At 35.2% G+C, this 18,650-nt stretch overlaps 1 protein-coding gene across 6 annotated transcripts in view; it reads left to right on the top strand.

Annotated features, from left to right (window-relative positions):
* Positions 1 to 18,650, top strand: part of adgrb2 (adhesion G protein-coupled receptor B2) — a 367,628-nt gene that overhangs the window by 80,265 nt on the left and 268,713 nt on the right. For all 6 annotated transcript variants that reach the window (XM_038279177.1, XM_038279174.1, XM_038279176.1 and 3 more), the window contains exon 2: positions 15,812 to 16,715. In XM_038279177.1, the coding sequence (XP_038135105.1) occupies positions 15,827 to 16,715 (889 nt within the window). In that variant the 5' untranslated portion in view covers positions 15,812 to 15,826. The remainder of the gene's footprint in view (positions 1 to 15,811; positions 16,716 to 18,650) is intronic.

Genomic DNA, 18,650 nt, shown 5'->3' with positions numbered 1-18,650 from the left:
GTATTTTGCTATGCAGAGAAGATCACCTTCTTTCTCAGACTGGGATTCTCAAGTTCTCAATGAAACCCAAATTCCCTCCAGGCCAAGCATTGGATGCTGCAGCTTATTGGTGATTTCTATTCGCTGCTCACAATCTTGGGTAGCTGTCTATGCTGCTGAGGGCTGCACAGTGATTTGTTAAAACTCATTATTTTTTCATTCATTTAATGATGCGTTATGGAAAATATGAAGTTTATAAAACACAAACCATATTATCATCGAATCCTTTTAATACAAGGAGTAAACTTGCTGGCATTAGTGTTCTGCTTTGACAAATTCATCCATGTGAACGGTACCTGTAGGAGCAAAACATAAGAGCATCTCCAAAAATAGCTTGAATCAGTTTATGGGACAAAAATATCTAAATTTAGATGTTGTAATTATTTTCTACATGGGAGTGTTGTCCCTCTAATGCACTCACAACCCTTTTGGACTACACCGTCTCCCTCATCTTTTGAGGCTAAAGGTAAGGAGGACCCCAGGCTCTGACCAAGATATATTTTACATTTCTGGATGCTAGAGACTCCTACTGAACTGAGAGCTAAAGGTTGAATTCACAAAGGCCAGGATAATCTCACACAGAAAAGAAGAGAAAAAATAATTCAAATAATTCGATAATGTCTTCTGCTGGTTTTAAGCAGGATTTAAGTGTTTGTTTTTTTTAAAGAGAATATTGGATCAAATAAGTATACTTTATTTTTTTTATTTATTTTTCTTTTCCAAAAATAAAAAATGAAATGTTCTTTTTTCAGTATTTATAATGTGACAATGTATTTCTTTAAAGATTAATAGCCTGTTGCTTAATCATTTAAAAATTCTATCACTTGACTCTTAGATATTTTCCACAAGTAAAATTTAGAATTTAAGACTAAATGATCAGCTTAAACTAACACTAAAGAATAGATAGAATCGGCAATAAAACTGCTAAACACAATGAGTTACAGATTGAATTTAAAAAAGAAATGATCTGTTGAATATTGATGTTGTAAACCATAATATATATATATATATATATATAGCTTAATGATACACAATTATAAAAAATACACTGTGTTTCTTGTTTTAAGATTCTCCCACTGACAACAAACTTTCTGATATAGACAGAGTTGTTGATGAATGAGGCACCACAGCCAAGTTTTGGAGAAAGCTGTTCCTATTTTACATTATGAAATGAAGGCACCTTTATTTGTGAACATCAGCTTTTTTTTATTAAGGGAACATACTTTCTAAACCTTATTTTGTTTTATGGCTATTTCTGAAAATACACAGCTCCACATAAATCACAAAAACGTATTTGTGTGCCATTACACAACCCTTACACACAAGTGTCCTTTATCTACATGTTTTGATTAATAGTTTAATCTATTTATTTTCTGTTTGCAGAATGTAAGCCCTGCAGAACCATGTAATCATTTAAAAATTATATTCATTTCTTTTATTTACCTCATTACAAAACTGTGTACTACTCAATAAACCCATCTGCACTACTCTGTACTGTAGCTTTGGATAACTGGATCATGTAAATCAGTTTAATGTCAGTTAATAAGCAAACCTACACACATAATCAAATTCTTTGTGTGTGTGTGTTTTACTTAACACAAGCTAAGAAGAAACATTTGATCCCACCTACATAAAGACTGCACTTACTGCCAACTGGAAAGGTTCCTGAGAATAAATAGAAAAGAAGGCCTAATGTTTTTTTTTTTCACATACATGTGTCTTAGTTGTATGTCATATATGTGTAACTTTTATAGAAAGAGCCCCTAAACATTCTGAACCCCAAGTTTATTCATTTTTTCCAGGTGGGTGATCTTGCAAGATCTAAGCTGATTATTACATTAATCTTAAGGCGTCATGGTAAAACTGCTGTGTTCATCTCGAGCTTCTTACACTATTCACCAAAAGCCATTATCAATATTAGCTGAAGTCAGGTTCGCCTTGCCAAGTAAGCGCCTGCTTAGCACTTTGTGTATTAGAATAATTTATTTACAGCAAGGCAGGTCAGTTAGATAAACATTTTGCTCTTGCCAAACATGTTTTATATGCCCTAGGAGCGCAATTATTTTACAACAGAGCTGTACATCTCACCTTCCTCACCTTTCACAATCTCTTGGGTGCTATAAATATATATATATATATATATATATATATATATATATATATATATATATATATATATATATATATATATATATATATATATATATATATATATATATATATATATATATATATTTCATGTAATCGTTTAATAATCGGATAGCCAAAGGGTTCTTAAAGAATGCTTTTTACAAAAAACAGACGAAAAGAGATTTTTATCTTAAAACCTAAATGTTTTCCATATTTCTATTTACAATTGTGGCATTTTTACTGCTCTAAGTGGGTTGCTCTGCCGGCTAAAGGCATGCTTTAGAGTCTCCAGTTTATGATTAATCGATTACTAAATAATTTGATGATTATTTCAATGATCGATTAATCGCAATTAATCCGATAAATTTTTTCTGCCCTAATATATATATATATATATATATATATATATATATATATATATATATATATATATATATATATATATATATATATATATATATATATATATATATATATATATATATAGACACTGAGAACCCCTAGTGATCAATATATTTTACATCATTTATCTCTTCAAAATAATAGAGACAAATAGAAAATGTGAACATTTTAGAAAGGTATTATTAAATAGGTTCAATCCAACTTCTGACCTGATGAAGGTCCTAGCATGATTTACACATTTTTCTATAATCAGTTGTGCTGTTTTTACAGACACACATAGAAAGCCTTCATAGGATTGCTCTAAATTAACTGATATGGTCAGTTAAAACTTTTTGAATTTTTTTACTCCTTTCCATTTTTATTATTTTATTATATCCCAGGTCCTTTTTTTTAAGCCTGAACACAAGAGTTTCTCAATCTTAGTATAACCTCGAAATCAGTATTAAAAGTTTAACAACTTAAATTTATTAAAATAACAGTAGATATATAACCAGGTCAACAATAGATGAGCTGCCAGTTTCTCCTGGAACAAGTCTTCTACATTCAGACATTATAAATGCTTGGCTCTCTTATCAGACTACATGGGAGCACTATCTTCACATTTATTTGTAAAAACTTTGTGCAAGGCTGTTATTGAAAATTCTGTGTTTTCTAAAAATATGAGATTACCTATGTATCCTAATCCACCCAATGGGCTGATCCCCAAACAGCAGAACATGTCTGGTCATATATATCACCAAGCTATTTCAACTATTAGCTTAAAAAGTACCAGTTTTACCTTTCTAGATTTTATTTAATCAGTTCACTATTGTTACATTGATAAAAAAGGGACATTACAAAACAAAACAACCATGTGAGATGTATCACTGCCCATATGGAAGTGAGGAGAAGCTCTACCCACCCTAAATTAGTTATGTAGTCTCTTATTTTGGCATATTCTCCTTTTGGTCCCAACATCGCCCCATTTTATTTGCATATTATTAAATAGGACATCTAATAATCTGATAGGACTAACAACTAATCCCCCCACCTCCCAACTCATCAATTAACCTATAACAAATTAGTAAACTTTATAGAGTTTAACAAAATAAGGTCTGTGATGTCCTAATGATAACATGATACATTTGTATCCTCCTCCCTTTATTATTTTGGATACACTACTCATTCCTGTGTCTGACTTCCTTGGCTCATCTGTTCTTAAGAAAATATCGGACCTGATCTCTGTCCCTACTGTAGTACAGAAAATGGCTCTTTGATATTTCAAAGTGCCACAGAGCCAGTTTAAACTACAGCATTGACTTGAATTGATTCTATTGTGTTTGTAAAGGAGAGAAAAACACATGGATTGCAGAGTCTGTGCCTAATCTTGCTCGGAGAAACATTCAATATCCAATAAACAAATGTATTAAACATGGCTGGATGAAAATCCAAGTTTATCTCTTGACTATACACAGTTAGAAAAGGAAGTAAATATTGTACTGTGAAACAAAAGAAAAAAATTATATACTTTATAACCTATATACTTATATATACATTTAAGCCTATATACTTTATAGTATATAGGCTTAAAATGTAAATATTTAGCCTTTACTCATCTCTACCGGCGGTGCCAAAATGCATGGGCTGTGCTGTACCAAGACAGACTGTCAGTTGAGGCAAAGGAAAATAAAAGGAAAACTTAATTGGTTTCCTTGTTCTCAGTTCTAAGAGTTGTTGGCTCAGCAACAGTATGTGAAATGATCAACTGCTTCAATGGTTTCAGTATTTTTCAATATTAAAAACTAGGTTTCGATTAAATTGAATAAATGCTGCATGGTAATTAAGTTTAAAGGCTATGGGTCTGTGCGACACTTAGCTTAAATATTTTTTAATGAGTTGATTGGAAAATCATTTTGCTTTGTCAAAAAATATAATGATCTTTAAGTAACTGTATGTTTAAGATTTAGACTGCTAATTGATACATTTTCCTACTTGTTTGTTTGCTGAATTCATTGTGTACAGTAAGTGGAATGTCCGACTTTCCTAAACAAAATAGATGCATTTTTTTTTTAAACTTAATATAAATAATGTATACATGCAATTCCAATACTCTTGGGACTGTGTTTAAGAAGCTCTAAATTATGCATATCCTTGCCTTGAAATATTTGGTGCATTCTTCCCCTTTCTCATAAAAAAAAAAAAAGTTATCAATTACTCAAGTCCTTTTTTTTTTAGTACTTACTCAATCAAGTACTTAAAAAGTGCTTCTAATGACACTCAAATGGGTTTTACAGTATCAAGGACACAAAAACAGTAAAAAGGTAAGATATTAGATAAATATTAGACAATAAAAATCTATTTTAAAAAGCTGGACCTTAAGGGGTCCAGTGATACACTGGTGACGTTTCCAGGGTGACCCAGTTTTTCGCCTGTAGACTACTAGAGAAAGGCACCAGCCCCACCGTGACGCTGATGGATGGATGGATCTTGAGGAAAGATTTAAAAGTGAAGAGGTCAGAATAATCCCTGATGGGTTGTGGGAGTGAGAATCAGAGGGGCAGCAATGTTCTGTCACCTCAGGTCCTGAGCTCATTCCTGCAGGAGATCGACAGGAGGTTTACACCTACCCATAAACATGATCATCTCAGTACTACAATTATTAAGCATCCTTCCAAATGCCTTAAAGAATAGTTTATTATTTCACCTCTGTATTAGCATGATCCTAATGGATCCCAGGTGAAAACCCAGCTGGTATGCACGATTTTGGGAAAATAACTGTGGCAATCATAGTTGTGTGTTCACTAATTATTGACAACTCAGTGGTGCCCTCTTTGTTATGTAAAGAAATAGTTTCTTGACAATCTATCCAGGGAACTGCAATGTTTTAATGCCTCAGTTTCTTATAGTTTATTAATGATGCCCAGTAATGGATGTCGATGGCATTTGTTTTGTGAAGAAATAAAGACTTCTTTCCCATTTAAAAAACAATTTGGTTAGTAACTTGAAATCCATATGTAACAGTGTTACTGATGAATTTGTATTCATAGCAGTTCATTTGTTACAGCATGTGCATGATGTTTGACTTAAAAGAAAGCTAAACAACCTCTGTCTGTCTGCCTACACACAATATGTCAGATTTGATTTGGTTGTGTAATGATGCTCTCTTTTTCTTTTGTTGCACTTTCTAATGTGATTTCTAATGAGAAGCCTTTAGCTTTTACATTTTTAAACAATAGAGAACTCTTAACATATAAAGCAACAAAGATATTTGCCATTTACCATCATGTTTTTTTTGTTTTATGCACAGAATGTAGAAATAAGTACAGCCTTACTGATTTCATAGATTCATAGATTTCTGAAAAAAATAAAGGTGTCTAGCAGCACAATGCAAGGGGTGAAAGAAACCAGGAATGATGAGACTTTGATGCCAAAAAACCTGGGCAGGGCTACAAAATTATTTCCCACCTATTTAAAGAGCATTATACATAGAAAAGACTTAATATTAAAGCCCCCCGACTCTATCTTCTCGAGGATCCCACACAAAGCACCACCAGGGACCTTGTTTGAAGAGCTGGTCCTGTATTCCACAACCAGAACATGGAACAGTGCTAATCCTAAAGCCAAGGTTAGTCAATCAGCTAGAATCCCCCTTTCCAGCTCCCCGGCATAAGCCTTCTTGGGGAGGCTTAGAAGTATGATCCCCCTATAGTTGGGAACACCCTCTGGTCCCGCCAGTCTGCTGGTCAAGAGCACTCCTTAAGAGAGCTGTGTAAAGAGATTACCCAAACTGAAACCATGTACTTCAAGTTTTGGTGGTCAGATTTACATGAATCTCCAAAAATGTCAATCTTCTTTTTTTTTCGTCTGTTGTTAACCTACTTTTCCCCCAACTTACTAAATCTCTTAGTATACTTAGTTGACTTGTGCTTTGTTGTTCTATCTTCATAAGCGTCACATGTTATAAGGACTGCAATACATGAGGGGTTTATATGTAGCGTGATCACGGGTCACATGCTCTGTTATTTGGGGACTAAAAAGAAAGCCTTTTTCTGTGATCAAGGGGTTTGGAGCCGCTGTCCCTTTTCACAGCAAGAGATCCTCTCAGCTCATCTGCCATTTGTGAATAACTGATAAGACAAAGTGAAAAAGAACAGGCTTGATGGCGCGTTGGAGTGAGTTTTGATGTAAGGACTGATTGCTTGCTTTCAAAATGTCAACCATACTAAATCAGATGCTGCATGTTATTTTTCATATATTGGTTTAAAGATAAGGATCTTATCCAAATGAAAGACTCAGGGCAAAGCAGTGGTGGATGTGTGTAGGTTTGGGTAAACAAACTAAGTTTGACTTTGAGGGAGGCTGAGCTCTCTTAAGGGGCTGAGACTAAAGATGAGAAGGAGCAGAATTGAGAATCCTATGTGAGAAGCTATATGAAAAGACAGTGGAATGTTTCATAACTTGTTAATCAGAAGAAAAGCTCCAACATTTGCCAGAAGGATGCATATTAAATGTTTGATGGAACTGAGTCATCTAAATGGCAGTGCTAATTTGGCTGCATGCATAAGTGCACATGGATTTCAAGTGTGTGAGATAATGGGCAAGACACTCAGGTAGGCACCTCATGGTGATCTTTGCTGACAGATGTAAATGAGAAAACACACTACATCAAAATATCAAAAATTAGGCAAATCCATTCTCAAGCAAAATACTTTGAGATGTTTGAACTGAAAGAAAGAGCTCTTAGTTGAAGCAGCAAAGATAGGATGATAAAGTATTTTTTTTTTAATATGACTTTAACCTTTTAGAATCACATTTACATAAATATATATATGCATCATCATGCTTTACCCGGTATATGGTCAAATATGATCTCTGTTTCTCCTATAGTTTTTTTTCATAAAGAGGTTTCTCATATCTTTTGATTCATTGCCTGAATTTGGTATTTTAGACTGTCTCATTGCAGTCTCACAATATAAAGTATTAACTATACAATAAAGGCTTCATATACTTTAAATGTGATCACATTTTGTCATTTTAAAAGCTAAGTTTTAGTGTATTTTATAAGAAATTACATAAAAGGCTAAGTTAAATAGTTCATTGTTCCAAACTTGAAAGAAAGGCATACATTCTGTAGTATGCAAAATGTTTTCTGCAATAAACATCTGCTGCAAGCACATATAGCTGGTATAATTCATTTTCAACACGGCACCATTTTTCTCAGTAAATATTTTTCACTAGATGTCTTTAACAATCCATGCAATCCACATATACAAAGAAATCAAACCGTAGATTTCCAAAAAATTACAGGAAACCGTCCATTTCCAACCAGTGCCCACTGTATGTTATGCATAAGAAAGTGAAATGATACAGGCAGACTATCTTTGTAAATATTTTGGAAGCACAATTTTGTTGTTGCACCTAAAGGGCTGTGATTCTCTGAAGGATAAGGTGGCCCAGTTTGAATTTCCGCATTTCTGCTTATATACTATATTTTCTTATTTCCTTAATGCTGTTTATGTAGTTTTTTCTCAGTCTTGTTAACTATTACAAACATTTACTCTGCATGTTACATACTTCCATTACCACAGATTCACAATATAAGTGTCTATAGACACTGTAATTTGTAGTGGGGAAAGTTGGAATCAAACTAACAACCTTAGACAGCATTAAATCAACTGGTGAGATGTTTGTTCTAAGATAAAGAATAGAACACCACTCTCATCTCACAATAAGACCGAATTGGTTGTGAAAGCCAAGCTATGCTGTCTTTGGTTTGCAAGAAAAAGAAAAAAATATTCAGTTAGAAAAAAAAATCTAATTGTTTTTTTTTTCTTATTTGTTTTCTTTCTTGATCTAAATAAAGCAAATTGATAGTTTTATATAAACATGAGCTTTCACCCCATTTAAGAAAGAGCAAATCATTTCTAAATTCCCATACCCTAAATATAAGCATTTAAGGTTATAAAAAAGTTTTAACTTGAAGTTTCATATTGAGAGTCAGCCCAATTACTCTGTACTCAGTGGAAAAGCTCCAGTGGGAGTTCAGTAGTGCATCTACTTTCTCTGAGGTATAAGATCCCTAAACTCAACCTTGGAGCATTTTAGTATTCAGTCATAGCAAGTGTCTCGCTTTGTGGTTCCTCAGCATGCTGCTGTGGCATTTCAGAAGCTGGCTAAGCTTTCAAACTGTGCCCAGACTTTGGAGTTTCCAGAAATAGGCACATGGAAAACAATATGTTAGTTTTTAGTTTGTGCTTTTCCCGTCAATTTAGGAGAAAAATACTGGATTCTTTATAAATAAATAGATACAACTCGAACCTGCAATAGAGTCACGTTTATAGGTGATGTCAAAAATAGGGAGTTTTTCCACTTGTACTTCACTTATGACTGAACTTTAATTTCCATATGTGAGACATGGGTTTCAGATGTTGTCACACAATACTGGAAAACATTTCACCCTTGGATTCTGTTTTGCTTCTTATTACATTATTACATGATATGATACCAAGATGTTTCATAGATGGAAAACAAACCAGGTGTGAACTGTCTTGTTTTTCCCACCTTTCTGCATGTTTTCCGCACGCAAAATATGTTTTCTATGTTACATAGCTTTTGTTACACTGTTTTGATATGATAAACATGCTTACAAGACATACATACAAGACAAGAACAAACAAAATGCAGTGTTTAATTAACAGTTCCAAACCTACATCGCCCTGTGTGAAAAAGTGATTTTTTTCTGGAACCTAAGAACTGGTTGGACCACAATCCGCGGCAACAATGGTAATTAAGTGTTTGCTTTAACTCAAAATTAGTCTTTTAAAAGTTTTGGTAAGAATTTCGATCCATTCATCTCTGTAGATTTGTTGGAAAATAACCTAATTTGAGGGTTTTTGACTATGAACAGCCTTTTCAACATTACTCATCTAATTCTAATAGGATTCAGGTCAGGACTAGGTCAGTCATTCAGAGAGAGTTACATGGACCCCCTAATCTGTGCATCCTCCGTTCCATCAAAAATAGAAGGTTTTCTAGTCAGGGCACATTTCTCAGAATTCAGACGCAGCCAAAGTAAAGAAGATCCAGTACATTTTCATAATATGAGTCAGTTTAAAGTGTGGAGGCTGCATGGCATCTTTTTTTTTGGTAGAAGACGGGACAGATGCGTGAGGTAGTAGGTATAAAGCCAGCTTTACTGATGTATTTGGATCATGTTATTTATTTTCTTTGCTCAGGAATAGTTGTGGTCTTGAAACTAAGTAGTGCACATTAGCTCAGTCTCTCTGTCTTCATAAACACTGAAATTAACTGAGGCAAGTGAGGCCTGCAGCTCTTTAGATAATGGTATGGAGTCATTGTGACCTCATGGATAAGTCATTACTTGGTTCTTGGGGTAACTTCATGGAAGGTTCACCACTGTTCAATAGTTTTTCTATTTTCAGGTAATAGTTGTCACCGTGGTTCACCGTGATCACATAGCTTTAGAAATAGCTTTTTAAACTCTTTTCAAACTCTCTTTCCCATTTGTTCTTAAAATTTCTTTGGAGCTCAGCATGATCTTCTTGCTGTGAGGATTTTTCTGGTGAATTTCACATTCTCAGGCAGTGGCAGGTTCTTTTTAAAATTATTTCTTGATTTAGGACAGGTGAACTATTGTTTTCCAGATTCCATTATTTTGTTCTCGCACATTGTCTTTGACTAACAATCAAATTAGCTTGATGTTCTTAAACACAAAAATAAAAAAAAAATAAAAAAAAAATCAGGAACTGTTAACTGGTGGTGGATGTGGTTGTGGACCTCCTTCTACTCAAACAAAGAGTAGAAGGAGGCAGAGATGAGTTTTTGCTGATTAAATGAAGATCCAAAGGCAAAAGAAGCAAAGTCAAAAAACAAAATACAGAAAACCAAAAACCAGGAGACATCAGGGGAAAACACACACAGGGAGCAGAAGAATGACGAGAAACCAGCAATGAGGATCTGAACAGGAGGTGTATATATGGGGGACAACAAAGATTGGGCTAATCAAATGATATGGAGCGGGTGTGAATAGAAGTAACTAGAAGGGAGCTAGGGGGATGAAACTGGCACAAGGGGGCAACAGAGAGCAACTCAAAAAATCCAACCGGCTTTATCTGGATCTTCCATTAAATCAGCTAAACTCATCTCTGCTTCATCATCTCTGCTTTGGGTTCTCAACCAACCTCCACCAAACCTTGACAAACAGAATGACAAAAATAATTGAATACTCAAAAAGAAGTCTAAAAGGGGAGAACCATAACAGGAAGTGGGGAAAACACTTTTATTGACTCAACTGTAGTTATTAGATAGAAAAGCTAAATTTGAAGAAGTGTAAATTTCAATTTAAAGAAATGTTTGCAGCTATGTCATGTCATTAACACTTTGAACAAAGCTTGCTGAAAAAGGAGGATGTGTCCACAAATCCGACACCTTTCATGTGTATTAATTATTGACTCAAATGACCATAATCCAAAGGTTATCATGGGTCATCGCTGGGGTTTAGTAGAAAAAAGTACCAGTAACTGGGATTATTGAGTTTGATTCGAAGGGTCCCAATAAATGTCAAACTGTTTTGTGGCAAGGCGCTAATAGAGTGACCATCTGTATAAAAAATATTTAGGTTTGGCAGGATAAACAAAATACAACATTATTTAGTACTTTTTTGTGGTTGTATGTCTAAAAAGCCAAGTACTATAAACCCATTTTATTTGCTTATCCTAGTACACTGTCAAATAGCTTATGTCTCTGTGCATACACAGTTGTAAATGTATTTAAATCAATGTTTATGTGATGTGTTAATTATAATAACATCAAAACACTAATATGTCAAATTGTGTATTTTATATTGTTTTATTTTTACCTTCTAAGAGGGCAATTTTAAAATATTTTAAAGATGATATCAGAACAAAGCAAAGTATTTGGTCTTTAGTCGTGTGATTAAATTTTGAAACATGCTTCCAGGCCACTTTTGTCTAACATGAATTTTATGTAGGGAAAACAAATAAATTAGTTATGTTTTCAACTCAGTGAATTAAACAATGAAGCCAAAGCCAAAAAGACACACAAAGGAAAGAGATAAAGAGAATGAACATGCCATAGTTGGTAATGCCATTAATATGAAGGGAGGGTGGGGGCATCCAAGCTGATGAATATTTAAGTATGCCCAAAGTGAAGTACTGTTTTAGGAACAAAGTGGGACAGAATGCACTCGTAAAGGAAACCCTTCAGGGTCTATTCTTACTGTTTATAACTTTATGAATATTCATTTTTTATATTGTCCCTAAAACAATTTGCTTAATGCTATTGAAATGTTTTTAACCATAAAATGTGCGTATTTTAGCCTATGTACCTCTTAGTCTGTATTTGAATATAAAATCTGCTGAAAAAAAGCTCTGATTTTAGTTTTTCACACCTATTCTGATTTTAGAAACCAAATCAGAATAGATGGGAAATGAATAGAATAGAATATGTATTACTGTGATTGTCACAAGTAAAATAGAATTGGAAAAGCTGTGTTGTAAGGGCATAGAATATAAATTCCCATTATTGAATATCCCTTTATAATCATATTGTATTTCCTTTACCTTTTTCTGTTGGATAGAAACTCGTTTAGCCCTCTTGTCCTTGGTCTAGGTACCGGACCTGCAGCATCTGTTTGATAGTAACAGTTCACATGCAGAGCTTGACCCATGTGAGTAGCATCCATTATAATGATCTGGGCCAGCAGGAATTGTGAAGTGTGGGGAGAGGATAGCCAGCAATCTTTTGGCTTCGTTATTGACCCTCTGGAGCACTTTCTTCTAAGCCACCGTACAGCTGTTGTACCACACAAATAGTAGGTCAATATACTCTCAATAGAGTAGCAATTAAAGACCACCAGCAGTCTGATCTTATTTTTCCGAAGAACCCTCAGGAAGTGCAGTCTCTCCTGGCCTTCTTCACCAGCTCAGAGGTTTAACTCTCCAGATCAAGTTCCACTCAATGTGGATTCCCAGAAAGCTACCCTCTCCAGTACCCATTGATGATCAGTGGGAAGCTTTCCTTTCTCCTTTCCTAAAGTCAGTTTTATTCCTCTGTTCTTCGAGATGTTGAGAAGCCAGTTACTTCTGTGCACCTCTCTATCTTCAACTCCACCTTGTTCCTTTAGATGTTTAGTGTTCAAAGCATTTCATGACCACTGACAATAGTGAGGAAATAAAAAAAAAAAACAAACACTAAAATAAATTAGTGTATCATTACAGTTAAAAAGATATTTTTTGTTAGTTATTTCCCCATTTATGACAGGCAGGAAATGAGTAACAGAACTTTTTGATCACTATTAAATATTGAATCACAGGAATTATTTGATCCATAATTGTATTGATTTTCAAATCACAATCACAAATAATTTACACTTGTAGCGACCTCAGGCTGGTCATTAGCCAACAACAGTTCACTCTTTGTGCCACTGTCCACTATACGTTACACTTAAAATGAAAATAAATTGTGGTTTTCAGTGGTACATGGTTTGATGTTCCTTTATATGAAATTGTTACTATTAAGAAATCTGAAACATGGACAAGTTTTCATTGATAAGACCTTCACCATTACTTTTCAAAGACAGACTTATGTATCGTTTTTATATCAGTGAACTGTCCTTGAGCATGATTGTAAACCTTTTTATACTCATGCATCACTCTGAGTCTACATCAGCAGAATGCTTAAAACATCTCAGGAGATGATTAATTTTTTCGCAGTGAGCGATGCAAATCTCATAGTGTTTTTATGTATTGAGTTTAGGTTTAATTGCAACCCTTTTAATGCACTGCTGTCTTTAATGTATCCCTACTCACTTGATTTTGGCTCTTTTTTTATCCATATTTAAATATAATTTACCCTATCATCGGTAGAAAGACAAGGAGCCTTTTAGTGCTGTGTTTTTGATATCTCATATCACATTTGGAAACAATAATAAAAATAAATAAGTAATACATTTAAAGACACAGCATTGTTAAGGTCATAGAAACGGGACGGTTCACAGCTTCTCATTAGACAGTTTAATGGCTCACGAGGGTTTATTCTCTCTTGAACTGTTACAAGTTATTGAAGCAATATTTTCCATTTTGATGATGGTTGTGTTACAGAGCGGTGTCTGATATATATTCAGTAGAGGAAAAAAAAAATTGTTTTCATCTGTGTTTTTAGTGTTTTTGTATCTTGTACAACCAAAACTTCATTTGATTTGCGATCTGTAATATCTTCCATTTTACTTTGTGAAAACTATGCCCATTGGCAGGCATATAAACTGAATCTAAGGGTCTGCCAAATACAATCAGGCATCCAGCAGCTGAAATTCTCATAACCTAATTTTTTTAATGTGTGCAACCTTTCTGGTCCAAACATCAGAGCCAACAGTAGAACATCCTCAGGCAAATGGAGTGTTTTGTAAATTGCAAACTTTAAAGTGCTTTTCAATCCAGAGTTATGATGGATGCAGATGAAGAAGTTTAAGTGGCTTTTTAACAATGCCCTCTGTTTTATTCTAGTTTTCAAAGTTTATTTAAAATAATAAAGCTATGAAATATCTATTTTTGTTGCAATTTTCAGTGTTGTTGAAGGTTTCTCTCCAACAAAGAGTACCTTTAAAAATCTAATTGATATAAGCTTTATTCTAAGTTATTTTATAAAACACATAGAAATTCAATCATTTTACAGTTCGTTTCCCCAGAATCTAGGATGGTTATTCCAAACACTTTATTGGCTAAGATCCTTAAGCATGGTTATATCTTTATATTTTGGTGGAAGTTTTGCCCTATAAAATTGTTTATATCTCTTGAAGTGTGTTATATTTTCTTATAAACCAAACACGAACTTAGAATTTTGAAAAATTTGGTGTAAAACAACATAATGTTGAAGTGTAGATATAATGACAGTTTTCCTGTGATGAAGGATATTGAAATGTCCCATTCAGAGTGTTTCTAAAGCCATTAAGGGGATACAATACAAGCTGATGTGTTGTGGTCAGATTAAACAAACAGTATGCATTTATGTATTTATTTATTTTTTTGGTTGGCAAAAACACCATCACACGTGTTGTAATGGTTGGCAGCATAATGATGCTTTTATTAGGCAGGAATATAGGTGCAATCAAGGATAAAAATCTGTTGACACAAAAACGCTAAAAATAATGGTTGGAATTCATAATCTATTATGACAACCACAACAAATATGCAGCCGGAGCTGCAGTTGTGATCTTTTGATCTAAGGATATTCATGTGTTAAAGTGATTCAAAGCAGTAGGACTTCAAAATTGCTTTTCACTAATACCCACCATCCAATCTGAATGTGCTTGAGATAATATGCAAAGAAAGACCTAACAGCCTGATTTATTGCAATAGATGGCAACACAAAGCCTTGTATTAGGTGGGGTAAATACAGTGCATTTTTTTAGATTTTTGTAGAACTGCTGAAGTTGTAAAACAATGCAATGCAAAGTACTCATGAATATCACATTTTCATTTTCAAGAGTAAAACTTCTGTAAGGAATTTGTACCAAAAGAATGTGAGCATGTCCAATGCTGAAATGTTTCAGAAAAAGAAGCATTATTTTTTGTAAGGTTTATGTTGTTTGTTGGGGCAAACATGGTTTATCCCAAGCTAATCATCCTGATATCACATATTTACTTTGGTGATTGAAACGAGCTATACCGGAAACATCGTAACTCTTAAAGTAGTTTGAAGCTAAATATTGTCTGCAGAGAGGTTTTTTTCAGCATCATGTGTGCACACTCTATGAGTCAAAATCAGGCTTTTGGCAGACCCTCACTGTGTCAGTGATGGTAATAGTTTGCCAGAACCTTAGGGGAGCTGCTCAGCAGGATTGGAGTGTGTGTGCATAGAAGTGTGTTTGTGTGCACACAAATGTTTCTGTGCACATATCAGCAGGAAAAGGTAGAGCAGACCCCACAGTACGTGTCTCAACAGCCAAGTCATCAGTCCCTTTAATCCAGCCCAGCAGGGATGTGTTTGTGTTTTTGACAGTTCTTGTGTGCGACTGTGCTTTGAAAAACTTCAGAACTACTGTCTTAATGTTGGTAATGTTATCCCCTGGGGCATATTGCACAAACATTTCCAACATAACATACTTCTTCAGTATTAACTTGCATTATATATTGTAGTCATTCTTTTATCCATGTCATTTTGATTTCCAGAAGCTCTCAAATATGTCTAATCTTAATTTGTTCTCTTCTCTCTTCCCCTGCAGGACGAATGTCATAGGATGAACACTGCTGGTGGGGTGTGTCTGTCTGTGCTGTCCTCCCTCCTGGCTGTGGCTGGGGCCCTGGCTGCTCTGTCTGCCCTTGCTCTAGCTCCACTCTCTACCCTAGCCGAGGTTGCCCATGGAGCTGTGGATAGCATCCCCAGCACAGGGGCAAATGGAGGACCCTCACCCATCTCCTCATCATGTTCCAGCCTTGTAGCAGGGGTGCTCTACGGTTCTTTCTCCCTAAGGGAGCTTTTTCCCTTCAGGAAACCTGGTTGCTCATGGTCCTTGGAGAATCCAGATCCTACAAAATATTCCCTCTACCTTCGCTTTACCCGAAATCCTATCATCTGCCAAATGCACCATCCTATGCTCCTTTCACTGGACCACCACCTAGCCAATCAAAGCTGCCCTCTTCATCTACAGACAACAACAGCCAGGGATCAAGAAGTTGTTGATCTCTGTGGCAGCACCTTAACCACAGACAGACCTTACTCCTTCCTGCAGTTTGATAAAAACTTTGTGCAGATATGTCTGACGAAACATCCTCTTGCAGATGAGGCTCAGGTAACCAAGGAATTGCTGGAGCAGAGGCTAGTGGAGGTATTGCTCATCAACAACGAGAATTCCAGTCAATTTACCTGCGGTGTACTTTGCCGTTGGTTTGAGGAATGCCTGCGGTCAGATACCAATGGGGACCTGGAGACACCTGATGGAGATGTTTGTGGGATGACCCAGACAGGGTGTATTTGTCCTAATCACAACATCATGGCACCACCAATACCTCTACTGCCGGAGACACCACACAGTTTCAGCAATGGCTCCCATGTTCCAGATGACTGCTGTGTAACTGAGCTTCACTCCAATGAGGCAATTGCTATAGCACCCAGAGATGTCCGACAAGGTAGGACACATGAAAAGTGTTTATGTATCCCTTTAAGCAATTATAGGTCATCCCCCATTCAGAGATTTATTAAACACAACATCTATTGACACATATTGTCAATATATATACTTGACAATGCATTATTACTTTTAAAATTAGAACTTTATTTCATATGTGCAGTGGTTTACTGATGCAACTGAGTTAGAGACAAATATATGAGAAAATGTATTCTTGTTATGCCTGCTCTTTATACTAATCCAGGGAGGTCAATATTCTATGCTTGACAGAGAATTTATTATTTGGATTTTTGTCTTTTGCATGTTGCCCTTTAATTAAAAAACTAAAGCAGTTCAAAGGCAGCCTTTAAAACCTCTCATCAAAAGATTAGTAATGCCTGACAGAAATTCTGCCTTTTGATCTATATTTTAGAGATTTCCCCATGTGGCCAAGAGGTGTGGCTCCAACAGTGTATGTCTACACTCACATCTTTGTGTGCGTACAGCACAGATGCATGAAACAGTATGTTTACTTTGTGCAGAAGGGATCAGATGCGCAATGACTGGCACAAATCTGCACAAATGGTCATTTGTAGATCAATACATTGAAGCAGATAATCCGTTTATACACAAGATGATTGCTTCATGCGTTTGTATAATTTCTTGTTTGCCTCAAGCAATGTACATAAATAACCCATTTGCAAAAAAAAAGAGTGACAAGTGCACACACTAAAGCTTCTTAATAATTTGCCTTCATCACTACCACCAGGTTATACATTCCAATAAAATCCAATGAAGGTAGAGGTGAATAGGATATAAAGCAGAATATTCCAATTTCATCCATAATTCAACATAATCTGCAGTTTTTTTTAACGGTAACTTCTTTCATGTGGAACCAGGGTAGTTTTGAAAAACTTTACCTGAAGGGTAAATACTGTGGATCATAACTTTAGAGACAGTCTTACCCTTCTTCTAGGAAGGTAATTTTTGCTCAGGCTCTGTGCAACAGGAGTACTTTTATCATTTAGCAACCTCACAAAGGGATGAATAAGGAGTAGAAAATTACTGATGGTATGATAAAGTCTCTCCTGCTTTTAAATCAGAATAATGTTCCACAGAATGCACCTTTAAATAAAAAGGAAGTACTTTGATACACCAAACCAGTTTACCCAGTTCCTTAACAAGATTATGATCATTCTTCTGCCTGGGTTGTTACCTGGTCATATCTCACATTTAAGGTGGATGGTCACATTATTTCCCACAGTTTGTTATTATTATCTATACGCTGGTAACTAATTTAGTTGCATAAAAAGTTTTTGGGGAAAGATCACCAAAACTGCTGGTGTATTATTTGTTATTTTTGGGTACACTTTGTTTTTGCTTTATTTTTTAGTGAATTAAGCCCTTCATGTATTTTTATAATACCAAAATACCTCCTTTATAATATCAAAGGAGGTACTGTATGTGACTGTGCATGTTCACAGGGGGTAAACAAAGAGGTTGACTACTACATCTAGGCTAGTTAGCAATTCCCAGAAGTGTGCAGTAATGAAGAAAGGTCCAAGATATTGTATGAAAAAAACATGATGAATGTCATATTCTAAAATGGAGAAGACTGGAAAAGCCCTCAGAATATATGGTAATATGAGCGTTGGTGTTCAAAGCTACCCAGGCTTTCAGATGTGGCTGTGGAGTTGCTGGAAATCTGAATTTTCATATACTGATATTTACACCAGTTCTTACCTTGAAGCTATGTCCTTGTTTATGCTTAAGAACAGGAAGTTTTGTTTACCTTGATATTCTGAGGGCATGTCTGCGAAGTACTGAGTAGAAGTTAGAGTTGCTGTGCAGTAGATCAGTTTATTTGAAATTATATTGGTTGATCAATCATGCCGAGCTGCCGCCTTGCCGCTTTAGAAAACCGTGTAGGGAATCCATCAATGGAAAAGTCAAGTCT

This window comes from Cyprinodon tularosa, unplaced genomic scaffold, assembly GCF_016077235.1.
Source record: "Cyprinodon tularosa strain WSP-4 unplaced genomic scaffold, ASM1607723v1 ctg149, whole genome shotgun sequence".
In the NCBI taxonomy this organism is placed as follows: domain Eukaryota; kingdom Metazoa; phylum Chordata; class Actinopteri; order Cyprinodontiformes; family Cyprinodontidae; genus Cyprinodon; species Cyprinodon tularosa.
This window is presented reverse-complemented; position numbering and strand designations above follow the sequence as displayed.